Here is a 13406-nt window from a genome sequence, read left to right on the forward strand (position 1 = left end):
GCTAAGTGAAGTTAGCCAATCCCAAAAACACAAATGCCAAATGTTTTCTCTGATATAAGGAGGCTGATTCATAGTGGGGTAGGGAGGGGGAGCATGGGAGGAATATACAAACTCTAGATAGGGAAGAGGGGTGGGAGGGGAACTAAGGGGGCATGGGGTTATAAATGATGGTGGAATGTAATGATCATCATTATCCAAAGTGCATGTATGAAGACACAGATTGGTGTGAACATACTTTATATATAACCAGAGATATGAAAAACTGTGCTATATATGTGTAATAAGAATTGTAATACACTCTGCTGTCATTTATTTTTTAAAAATCAATTAAAATGTTTTTAAAAATAAATTACATGTTTATATTTCCTGCCATATTTCTTTCCAGTAGTTTTTCTTGATCAGTGATGCACATGAATCTTTTATAAATGAGTCTTTCATATTCACATATATCTTTTCTATGTGAATCTCTTCTTTCAGGCTAACACTTTTAGTGTGATTTCTATCATATAAATTTTAAATTTTGAGGTCATAATTGTCAACCTTCTTTTTTCTTTTTTTAAAATATTTTTTAGTTATTGCTGGACCTTTATTTAATTTATTTATTTATATGTGGTGCTGAGAATTGAACCTAGAGCCTCACACTTGCTAGGCAAGCACACTACTACTGAGCCACAGCCACAGCCACAGCCCCTTCCTTTTCCTTTTCATATCATGTTTAAGAATGTGCTCACTAACCAGAGTTATAATGATGTTCTTCTTTTGTCTTCTAATATCTTTGTAGCTTTGTGTTTTACCTTTCTTAATCCACATGAATTCATTTTTATAAATGCCATGAGATGGCTTTTGCTAAATTCATAGTCATTCAATATCCTCTTATTGTTCAGTCTTGAATTCAAATGACTCTGAACCCACTTCAAAAATTGAGTGCATTTCAAAGGAACATGATTTTATATGCCAAAAAAATAAATAAAACATTGTTAAGTAGATTTTTTAATGTTTTTCTTTAATGTTAATATTTTATGTCACTTAGGGTATCAGGGAGAAATGCCATAGATTCTGAAGAAAACTTCAACTAGGAAGTTTTATAAACGTTTTTCTGACATTTCAGGAAAAAGGATATTAATCTTTGTTTTAGTCAAGATTCTTTAGATAATTTCTTTAGTTCAAAACTGGTGTAGGCAAATAAGCATTTTCTTGGCTCTTAGAATAAAATATTTCAGGAGCACCTTCAGGCATAACTGGATCTAGGGTTCTGAATGAACTGGGTAAACAAAAAAGCTTCAAACTTACATATTGGCTCAGAACACAGTGGAAGAAGCAGTCTTTGTCTATTTCTTCAGCAGAAGAATCTTAGAGCAAATTCTGAATAGGTTTCATGTCCATTCCTCATACATCAGTTGTTACCAGGAGACAGGAAATATTGGCCAGGCCTGGGTCATGTACCAGATTAGAATAACAGACAGTTTGACCAGGCCTATCTAAAAGCACACTCTATGGAGTATAGCAGAGAAGAAGGAAGAGCTGGTCTTTCCTTAAGTATATGAGGTCTTGACTACATGTCACTTCATTGCCCTTTAGAGATAAGATACAACCAATCACACTGGCTCTTACTGTGTAGTCTTAATTCTTCAGTCATGTGTTACTATGCTCTTTAAAGAACTGATAAATATCATTTTTTTAAGCCTTTAGTGAAGTGGGAGGATATGAGGGGATGGCACATAAGTACTTCCACGCCATCCCAAGTGTGATCAGCGAAGGAAACTGGACTGCCAAGCCAGAATGCTACATGCCTCGCCAAGATGCTCTCCATATCTTTCGAGATTCCATCTCTGGAGACATCCCCTGGCCTGGCCTCATCTTTGGCACCACTACTATCTCCTTGTTCTACGGGTGCGCTGATCAGGTAATTAAAGACAACACTAAAGTGGCTGTCTTGGAGGTTGGGGGAAGGGAGGATCCTTGGAGCATGTCAAGCATGGCCACACTTTCTGCATCCACAGGCAACTGTGGCCTGCCTACTCTCCATGGTAAGGTTTCCCTTCCAATTTTTATTGTCTAAATAACTTTGTAAGTAATTCTCTTTTAAAGTGGTTTCGTGAAACTGGAGATGTGGCTCAGTGATACAGTGCTTGCCTGGCATGTGTGAGGCTCTGGGTTCAATCTTCAGCATGGCATAAATAAGTAAATAAATAAATAATTTTTAAAAAGTTATTTCCCCCACAGTCCCATCTAAAACACATTGACTCTTTAAAAAAAAAAAAATCTTTCTTCCTTATCATTGTCCCAAAAGTACAACTTTTTGGAAGTGAAAAATAGCTTTATTTTATGTTCTGATTGTAACAGTGATACCTTCTTTTAAAATACCATTATTGCATTGTGAGGCATATATCAAAAGACTGTTTTAATCAGATTTTTCATCACTGTGACCCAAAAACCTGACAAGAACAACACAGGAGGAGGCAAAGTTTATTTTGGCTCACAGTTTAGAGTTCTCAATCCATAGATGGATGACTCCAAGGTGAAGCAAAATACCACGGAGAAAGAGTATGGCAGAGGAGCTCAGGACATGATAATCAAGAAGCAGAGAGGGCTCCACTTACAGGGGACAAATTATAAACCTCAAAGGCACACCCCAGTGACCTACCTCCACACTAGCCACACCCTACCTACCTACAGTTACCACCCAGTTAATCAAGTGGATTAATTCACTGATTAGGTCAAGGCTTTTTATAACCCAGTCATTTCACCTCTGAAAATTTTTGCATTGTCTAACACATGAGCTTTTGGGAAATACCTAATATCCAAACCACAACACCGTCTTATTCATGCATGTAAATTTTAAAGAAGAGTGAAACTGTGAACATCTGTGTGACCATTACCACAGTTAAGAATAGAATATAGCCATTACCTTAGAATAAAAATGATGCATATTTAATATTTAAAGAAGTTATGAAAAAAAAGAAAAGTTCAAAGATGAAATTACCAAAATCCCATTAAGAAGTGATAGCTACAATGTTTTGGTGAACATGCTTCTAGACACCTTTCTGTATGTATAAACAAATAGAGATGTATGAATTATTTTACATAAATGAAATTAGTTTACCTTTTCTCTCTGTCACCTTTTGGGTTTCTTTTTACTAAGAAATATGTTGCAGGAGCTGGCAGTATTACAGTGGTAAAGTACATGTTGAGCATGAACAAGACCCTGGACTCCATTTCTAGAACCACACACACACATATACACATACACACACATGTTACATCTTTACAATTAGAATTATATGTGTGTGTGTCACAGACATCTTTTTGTGTCAATGTCAACATTTTCATTTTTAATGGTAGCACAATCTCTGCTATATAATGTAATAAAATGTATTTAACTAGTTCTTGGTTGATGGATGTTAAATAGTTTGTAGTGTTCACTACTAAAAACACTGATGCTATGGCATCATCTCTGGGCATTTCTTGGGCGTACATCTCTGTAATATCTAACTCCTAGCTACCTTTCAGTAAATGGTGCTTCTTCAATTACATTTCCTAATTCTTTATTATTTACATATAGAAATAAAATTCATATTAGGATACAGGTCTTATATCAGCCACTTTGCTAATCTCATTTATTCTAATAATTTTATATAATTTTTATAGGTATACAGTATATCATCTTCAGATAATGAAGAATTTATACCTTCCATTTCTGTTCTTGAGCTTTTGCTTATTTGTCTTTCTCACTGCACCAACTTGTACTTCAACATGCAAAACTGTATAAAGCATCAGCTGTGGTTGGAGAATTTAGCATTCCCCTCCACAAAGTCATCAAGCAAACAAAAGTAAGAACTATCTAGAATCTAAGCAGAGCAGCTAACAGGTTTATTTATATAGTGGTATAAATTTGTATATCTTAGTTGTGAAAAGTCCTATATCCAGTAAACAGAAAATAAACATTCTTTTCAAGCACATTTACAAGTATTGATCGTAATTAGGTTATAAAACGAAGCTTTATTACATTATTAAGGATCAGTGTCAGGGGCTGGAGTTGTAGCTCAGTGGCAGAGCGCTTGCCTAGCATGTGTGAGGCACTGGGTTTGATCTTCAGCACCACATAAAAATGAATAAATAAATAAAGGTATTGTGTTCATCTACAACTAAAAAAATTATTTTTAAGAAAGGACCAATATCATATAAGCTACATATTCAGAGTAGTGCAAAAAGGAGAAAATAATAAAAGGATGGTTTTAAAAATTCCTTATGTCTGAAAATTCAGTGACATGTTAAATATAAGCATAAAGTTATTCATAAAAATTATACTTAAAACTGAATGCCAATGAAAACACTACATGTTAACTTTTAGAGCAGATTGCAAGCAGCACATTAAATGTGCATTTCAGAAGACCTGAAAGTTTAATTATAATGAACTACCATTCATATCCAGAAATTGAGTAAATAGCCACAGAGGGGGGAAAAGGAAAAGAGAAATAAAGAGATACAGCCAGTGAGAAATAAAACAATAAAGACAAAGGCAGAGATCAATGAAGTAGAAAGTAAAAATGTAGAGAGTGCTAGTAAAACCAAAAGATTATGATGTAAATGCTACTTAAATAGTTGTTAAGACTATGTTGTTTAAAAAATAATGACAAGGAAAAAAATCTGTATGTGATCAGTACAGATGCTTTTTTTCCAAATATTTCTATCCATGATTGCCTGAATTCCCACATGCAGAATCTGTGGTCAGAGAGCCAACTGTATAACTATACCCAACATGTTTTGACTCTTTAAATCATGATACTAAATAAGTTAGACATGAAAGTTTATGTCCTGTCTGGTTATATTTGTACAAAATTCAACACTGGAAATGCTAAGTTATATTATTTAGGGAAGCACACTAAATGACAAAAGGAAGAAATAGTTATTAAATCAATCATTTCTTTTTTTAATTTGTTCTAATTAGTTATACATGACAGTAGAATGCATTTTGACACATTGTACAAGAATTGAGCACAGCTTCTCATTCCTCTGGTTAAATATGGTGCAGAGTCACACCAGAAGTGTGTAGGGTAATAATGTCCATTTCATTCCACTGTCCTTCCCTTCCCCATACCCTGTTCCCTCCCCTCAATCCCCTCTGCACAATCCAAAGTCCCCTCATTCCCCTCCCATTATGTATCAGCATCTGCTTGTCAAAAAAAAAAAAAAAAACATTTAGCCTTTGATTTTGGAGGGTTTGGCTTATTTCACTTAGCTTAGTATTATCCGTCTCCATCCTTTTTCCTGCAAATGCCATAATTTCATTCTTCTTTAAGGCTAAATAATATTCCTTTGTGTATATGTACCACATTTTCTTTATCCATTCATCTGTTAAGGGCATCAAGGTTGGTTCCATAGTTTAGCTATTGTGAACTGAGCTGCTATAAACATTGGTGTGGCTGCATCACTGTAGTATGATAAATCCTTTGGTTATAAACTGGAGTAGGATAGCTGGGTCAAATAGTGGTTCCATTCCAAGTTTTCTGGGAATCTCCATACTGCTTTCCAGAGAGGTTGCACCAATGTGTAATCCCACCAGCAATTTGTATGAGTCTACCTTTTCCCCCACTTCCTCGCCAACATTTATTATTGCTTGTGTTGTTGATAATTGTCATTCTGACTGCAGTGAGATCTCAATGTGGTTTTAATTTGCATTTCTCTAATTGCTAGAGATGTTGAACCTTTTTTCATATATTTGTTAACCATATCATATTTCTTCTTTTGTGAAGTGCCTGTTCAGTTCCTTTGCCCGTTTATTGATTGGGTTATTTGGTTTTTCAGTGTTAAGTTTTTTGAGTTCTTTATATATCCTGGAGATTAAGGCTCTGAGGTGCAGATGGCAAAGATTTTCTCCCATTCTATAGGCTCTATATTCACTTTTTTGATTGTTTCCTTTGCTGTGAAGTTTTAGTTTGATACCATCCCATTTATTGATTCTTGATTTTACTTCCTGCACTTTAGGAGTCTTATTGATGAATTTGATTCCTAAGCTAATATGATGGAGAGTTGAGCCTACTTTTTATTCTAGTAGGCACAGGGTCTCTAGCCTACTGCTTAGGTCCCTGATTCACTTTGAGTTGAGTTTTATGCAGAGTGAGAGAGAGGGGCATATTTTCATTTTGCTACATATGGATTTCCAGTTTCCCAAGCACTATTTGTTGAAGAGGCTATCTTTTCTCCAATGTATGTTTATGGTGCCTTTATCTAGTATGAGATAAGAGTATTTATGTGGGTTTGCCTCTGTGTCTTCTATTCCATTCCCTTGGTCTTCATGTCTGTTTTGGTGCCAATACCATGTTGTTGTTTTTTTTTTTTGTTTTGGTTTTTTTTTTACTATAGCTCTGTAGTATAATTTCAGGTCTGGTATTGTGATGCTTCCTGCTTCACTTTTCTCACTAAGGATTGCTTTGGCTATTCTGGGATTTTTATTTTTCCAAATGAATTTCATGACTGCTATTTCTGTTTCTATGAAGAATATCATCAGAAACTTAATAGGAGTTGCATTAAATCTGTATAGCATTTTTGATAGTATGGCCATTTTGACAATACGAATTCTGCCTATCCAAGAACATGGGAGATCTTTCCATTTTCTAAAATCTCCTTCAATATCTTTCTTTAGTATTCTGTAGTTTTAATTGTCAAGGTCTTTCATCTCTTTTGTTATATTGAATCCCAAATATTTCTGAGGCTATTTTGAATGGGATAGTTTCTCTAATTTCACTTTCACTTGATTCATCACTGATGTATAGGAATGCTATTAATTTATGCCTGTTAATTTTATATCCTGTTACTTTGTTGAATTCATTTATGAATTCTAGAGGTTTTCTGGTGGAGTGTTTTAGGTCTTCTAAATATAGAATCATGTCATCAGCAAATAGGTATAGTTTGAGTTATTTTTCATTTTGTATTCCTGTAATTTCTTTCTTCTGTCTAATTGCTCTGGCTAGAGTTTTAGGGACTACTTTGAATAGAAGTGGTAAAAGAGGGCATCGTTTCTTGTTACTAGTTTTAGAGGGAATGCTTTCAATTTTTTTGTAGACTGATGTTGGCCTTGGGTTTAATATATATAGCTTTTACAATGTTGAGGTATGTTCCTACTATCCCTAGTTTTCCTAGAGTTTTTTGTTGGTTTTTCCAAAATATTTTTAGTTGTAGACAGAGACAGTACCTTTATTTTATTTATTTATTTTCATGTGGTGCTGAGGATCAAACCCAGGGCCTCACACATGCTAGGCAAGCACTCTACCACTGAGCTATAACCCCAGTCCCTTCCTAGTGTTTTGAACATGAGTGGATGCTGTATTTTGTCAAATGTTATTTCTGCATCTATTGAGATTATCATATGATTCTTGTCTGTAAGTCTATTGATGTGACAAATTACATTTATTGATTTCTGTATGTTGAACCAACTTTGCATCCCTGGGACAAACCCCACTTGATCTTGGGTCACTATCTTTTAAATATGTTTTTGTATACAGTTTGCCAGCATTTTATTAAGAATTTTTGCACCTATGTTCAGCAGGGATTTTGGTCTGAAGTTTTCTTTCCTTGATGTATCTTTGTGTGGTTTTGGTATCAGGGTGATACTAGCTTCATAGACTGACTTTGAAAGAGTTTCCTCCTTTTCTATTTTATGGAGTAATTTGAAGATTAGTGTTATTTCTTCTTTGAAGATCTGGTAGAACTCAGTTGATAATCCATCTGGTCCTGGACTTTTATTTTTGGTAGACTCTTGAGAGCATCTTCAATTTCATTGCTGGAAATTGATCTGCTTACATTTTCCATGTCCTCCTGATTCAATCTGGGTGGGGCATATGTCTCTAGAAATACATCAATGTCTTCAAGATTTTCTATTTTATTAGAGTACAAATTTTCCAAATAGTTTCTTATTATCATCTGTATTTCAGTAGTGTCCATCATGATATTTCCTTTTTTATCATGAATTTTAGTAATTTGAATTTTCTCTCTTTTTGTTAGCTTGGCTAAGGGTTTATCAATTTTATTATTTTTTGAAGAACAAACTTTTTATTTCATTGATTTTTTGAATTGTGTCTTTTGTTTCAATTTCATTGATTTCTGCTCTGATTATAATTATTTCCTGTCTTCTACTGCTTTTGGAGTTGATTTTTTCTTTTTTTTCCTAGAGCTTTGAGATGTCATTTATTTGGTGACTTTCTGTTCTTTTCATGAGTGAACTCAATGCAATGAACTTTCTCTTAGAATTGTCTTAATAGTGTCCCAGAGACTTTGATATGCTGTGTTGTTATTCTCATTTACCTTTAAGTACTTTTTTTATTTCATCCCTATTTTCTTCTGCTCTCCATTGGTCATTCAATAGTGTACTATTTAGTCCCCAAGTGTCATAGTAGCTTCTATTTTTTATTTTATCATTGACTTCCAATTTCATTCCATTATGATCTGATAGAATGCAAGGTATTACCTTTATTTTTTGTATTTGCTGAGAGTTGCTTTGTGGCCTAAGGCACAGTCTATTTTAGAGAAGATTCCATGTGCCACTGAGAAGCAAGTGTATCATTCATTGATGAATGGTATGTTTTATATGTCTGTTAAGTCTAAATTATTAATTATATTTTTAGTTCTATAGCTTCTTTATTTATTTTTTGTTTGGAGAATCTATTAAATGGTGAGAGAGGTGTGTTAATTGTGTCACCCAATATTATTGTGTTGTAATCTATTTAATTCTTGAAACTGAGAAGGATTTGATGTACGCAGGTGCTCCATTATTTGGGGCATAAATATTGATGATTGTTATGTCTTGTTGATGTATAATTCCCTTAAGAAGTATGAAATGTTCTGCTTGGTCCCTTCTGATTAACTTTGGCTTGAAGTCTACTTTATCTGATATGAGGATAGAGACTCCTGCTTGTTTATGAGATCCATGTGAATGATATGTTTTTTTTTCCCATCCTTTTACCTTCTGTGAATGTCTTTGCCTATGAGGTAAGTCTCTTGGAGAGAGCATAATGTTGAGTCTTGTTTATTAATCCATTCTACCAGTCTGTGTCTTTTGATTGATGACTTTAGGCCATTTACTTTCAATGTTATTATTGAGAAATGATTTTTATGCCTTGTCATTTTGATTTGATTATTATTCTAGTGTATGTCCTTCCTTCTGGTTTTTACTTTTATTTTTCATTTTTCTTATGAAATATTTTGCTGAGAATGTCCTGTAGTGCAGGCTTTCTAATAGTGATTTTTTTAACTTTTGTTTAACAGAAAGGCTTTACTTTATTGTCAAATATGAAGCTTAATTTTGCTGGGTATAGTATTCTTGGCTGGCATCCCTTTTTTAGCTTGGTATATATTATTCCAAGACCTCCTAGCTTTAAGGGTCTGGGTTGAGAAATCAGCTGAGATCTGGATTGATTTCCCTCTAAATATAACCTGTCATTTTTCTCTGGCAGCCTTTAAAATTCTATACTTATTCTGTATGTTATACATTTTCATTGTAATATGACTTGGTGTGGGTCTGTTGTAATTTCATATATTTTGGATCCTGTAAGCCTCCTGTATTTGATTTTTCATTTCATTCTTTAGGTTTGGGAAATTTACTGATATTATTTCATTGAAAAGATTGTGCATTCCTTTGATTTGTATCTCCAAGTCTTCATCTATCCCAATAAATTTTAAATTTGGTCATTTTAGGTTATCCTATATTTCTTGGAAGTTCTGTTTATGGTCTCTTAACATCTTTGCTCCATGGTCAACTTTATTTTCAAGATTACATATTTTGTCTTCATTGCCTGAAACTCTGTCTTCCAAGTACTCTAGTCTGTTGGTGATGCTTTCCATTGAATTGTAAATTTGGTTTATTGATTCCTTCATTTCTAGCATTTCTGCTTGACTTTTTTCAGAAACTCTCTTTATTGAAGTGATCTTTCACTTCCTGTATTTCTCTCTTATTTCACTTATTATACTGTCCTTACTTCACAGATCAATTTAATTATGTGCACTCTATACTCCTTCTCTGACATTTCTTCCACTGTGGTGCCAATGGATTCTCTTATTGAAGTATCTTTGTTTGTTTAGAGTGATCTGTTCCCTTGTTGTTTTATGTTATTTGTGTGTCTACCTATCTAACAGAGTGGATCTGAGGCAGTAGAGTTTCTACCATGTGGACTTATAGTGTCCCTGAAGGTACCTCACTGTTTAGGGGGAGAAAAATAATAATAACAACCAGTGCAGACTATAAATAATTAAACCAAATAGGACTGGTTATTATGTCTACAGTGTTAATTATCACAATGAACAGAATGATATGGTCAATTATTGTTTTCATAAGGGTTTACAATTTTCAGTGGTGGACAGGGACAGAACAGAAGTGATGTAGAATGTGATGATTATGATGGAGAAAGAAAGAAGATAGAAGTAAAAAATTAAAGGAAGGATGAAAGAGAGAACAATAGAGATTGATAGCAGAAGGAAAGAGAAAAAGAATGAAGTGAAACAGATAAATGGGAGAAAAAAATGTATATAAAGAGAAAATTTTAAAAATTAGAAATAAAAGTAAAAGAATACAAACAACTGAAATATACTAATCAAACATCCTAGTTCTCAAAATACTGATCCTTGCAAAATAACTGGCTTCAGAAATGCTAGAAATGAGAAAAAACAAATATGAATATGTATAGTTGTCCATAAACCATTAAGGTCATAATTAAACAGAGAAAAGAATTGTTTCTGGAGTTCAAAAGATTCTCAGCTTCCCTTCTCAGGTGTGTTAGGTGGGGTCATCTGGAGTGTGATGCTTGCTCATGGTGGGGTTGCTGGAGTGAGAGAGGTAATTTCACAGAACTCCTGGAGTTTAGGGTTAGGTGGCTCCAGGTTCTTCACTGAATGCGATTAGTCTGGAGATTTAAAATCAGCACACCTCTAGGGCCCAGCAGTTTCTGGTCCATGCTGAACCCCAGAGACATCCCCAGGGTTCCACTCATGGTGGAAGAGCCAATTCTTAGTCCACTGCATCACCCGCAGACTGGTTTCCTGATATGGTTCAGTCTCCAAACTCAATCTTCCCCCCCCTCACCCTTTCTAATTCCCAGCCAGGCGCATCTCCCCGACCCATTTTTGCAAGCAGTCAGATTGGAGGGGGTGGGGAAGAGCCAGGTCGGTTTCCACAACCAGTAGTCCCCTGTGTAAATCTCTCCCCATGTCTGATTTTCTTCTGGTCACTTAGGAACACTCTATGCAATGCAGTGTGGGTTTTCTAGGCCTATATTTCAGGCCAAATTCAGGTTTGCCAGGAATTGGCTCCCCTAGCTTCTGGTCCTGCACCACAGCTGCAAAATTGTTCCCTTCTCTGTACTCCACATGCAGCCAGAAGAGATACAGCTTCTTTGTGGCACAAGGATATTGTGCAGCACGCTTTTCAGTTTAGTCAGGCAGTGTCTTTGATCTCTAAAATCTCCACACCCAGACATGACTCAGGCCTCCTAAAAATGTGGGTTCCTTTAATTCCCTCCACTTTGCTCATGGAAGGACTGCTCTGGCTGGTGCCTTCGGCCATGGCAGCAGCTATGGCTCTGAGGATTTCTTCCTTATTTTATTATATTTGGCCTCCTGAGTCCCCAGGAGGGGGTCTTCTTTGAACGTTCAGTATTAAATTCTAGTAAAGTACCTCCCAGCTTTTTTTTGTTTCTGAGAAGGTATCTCTCTGCTTTTTTGGTTTCATGCCATGGAACAGCCAGGAAAGCAACCTTCTCTATCCTAACATCTTGAACCACCCCCACCTCACTAGATATTGAATCTGTTGGCATCTTAATCTTGGAACTTCCAGCCTCTAGCATTTCTAACTTGTAAAGGAAATGGTTTAAGAAAAAATATTTTTTATTCTTTTTGGAGGGCTAGGGATAGAACCTAGGGCATCCCACATGCTAGGTGAAGCAAGTAACTGACAGACAATTGTTAACTGTTTTGCCCCCTACCAGTTGTTCTCCACACCCTAATACTGGGGAACCAGAGGCACTTTGATCACTGAGTTACATCTCCAGCTCTTCTTATTTTTTATTTTGAGACAAAGTCTTGCTAGATTTCTCATGCTGGCATCAAATTTACACTTCTCAGTCTCCCAAGTAGTTGGGATTTACAGGTGTGTGCCACTGCATCTGCCTTCATCACCATTTTTAAACAAGAATCCTTCCCTTCCCCTACTTTGTAATACATTAAAATGTGACAAAGTGCTTATGAATTTTTTCTTCCTTTCTTATTTCATGGTGCTGGGAATTGTTGAACCAGGGCTTGCTAAGCCTGGTTCAACAATTGCTGGCAATTGCTCTACCACTGAACAATATCCTCAGCCCAGTACTTAGGACTTTCCATGTGGAATGATTTAATGTCCTTATGTCACCCTTTCTTCTATATAAGTGTCACATTTCTACTATTGCTCTGCTACTACATAGCCTCCATAAAAGACCATCTCTTTTGTGCCCAGGCCTAAGGATGACAAAGAGCATGTGTACTCTTCACCTACTCAAGCTCCTCTCCACCAGAGGCCAACAACCGGCTGGCTGTGAACAAGAATCAGTATAAGTCACATGAGTCAGGATCACCTTTGGGTTCTTTCCTCTATTAGTAAAATAATGCACTTCTAAAGTAAACATAAAGAAGAAAATGAAAATCTTACATATTAATCCTCTTACCCCAGGATTAACCACTATTATCCTTTGGTTTATTCTTATGGACTTTTTCTAGGTACCAGGTCACAGTGAAGATGCTATTTTGTATCCTGTGCTTTTGAATCACTATGGCCATTTTTTTCGTTTTATTTGAATATTCTTCAAGAGCATAATTTTTTATTGGTTCTTTTTAGTTATATATGATGGTAGAATCTATTTTGATAAAATTATACATGCATGGAATATATCTTATTCTAATTAGGGACCTGATGTACACAATAGTGGGATTCACTGTGGTGTATTCATGTAAGTACATAGGAAAGTTATGTCAGATTCTTTCTACTGTATTTCCTATTCTATCCTTTTTCCTTTTCCTTCATTCCCCTTTGTCTAAACCAATGAACTTCATTATTTCCCTCTGCCCCCCTTATTGTGGGTTAGCTTCCACATATCATATAAAATATTCACCCTTTGGTTTTGGGGAACTGGCTTATTTCACTTAGCATGATAGTCTCCAGATCCATTCATTTACCAGCAAATTTCATAAAGTCATTCTTCTTTATGGCTGAGTAATATTCCATTGTATATATGTACCACATTTTCTTTATCCACTTATCTGTTGAAGCACCTAGGTTGCCTCCATAGCTTAACTATTGTGAGTTGTGCAGTTGTAAACATTGATATGGCTGTGTCACTGTGGTATGCTGATTTTAAATCCTTTGGATGTATTCCAAGGAGTGAGATAAC

The 13406-nt window shown here is 35.4% G+C and overlaps 1 protein-coding gene across 1 annotated transcript in view; it reads left to right on the forward strand.

The window, feature by feature from the left end:
• Positions 1-13406, forward strand: part of LOC114081789 (sodium/glucose cotransporter 1-like) — a 60635-nt gene that overhangs the window by 23129 nt on the left and 24100 nt on the right. Inside the window, exon 8 of the mRNA XM_071613527.1 lies at positions 1683-1903. Coding sequence (XP_071469628.1) covers positions 1683-1903 — 221 coding nt within the window. The remainder of the gene's footprint in view (positions 1-1682; positions 1904-13406) is intronic.

The sequence above is a fragment of the Marmota flaviventris genome, chromosome 1, assembly GCF_047511675.1.
Source record: "Marmota flaviventris isolate mMarFla1 chromosome 1, mMarFla1.hap1, whole genome shotgun sequence".
Lineage (NCBI taxonomy): Eukaryota > Metazoa > Chordata > Mammalia > Rodentia > Sciuridae > Marmota > Marmota flaviventris.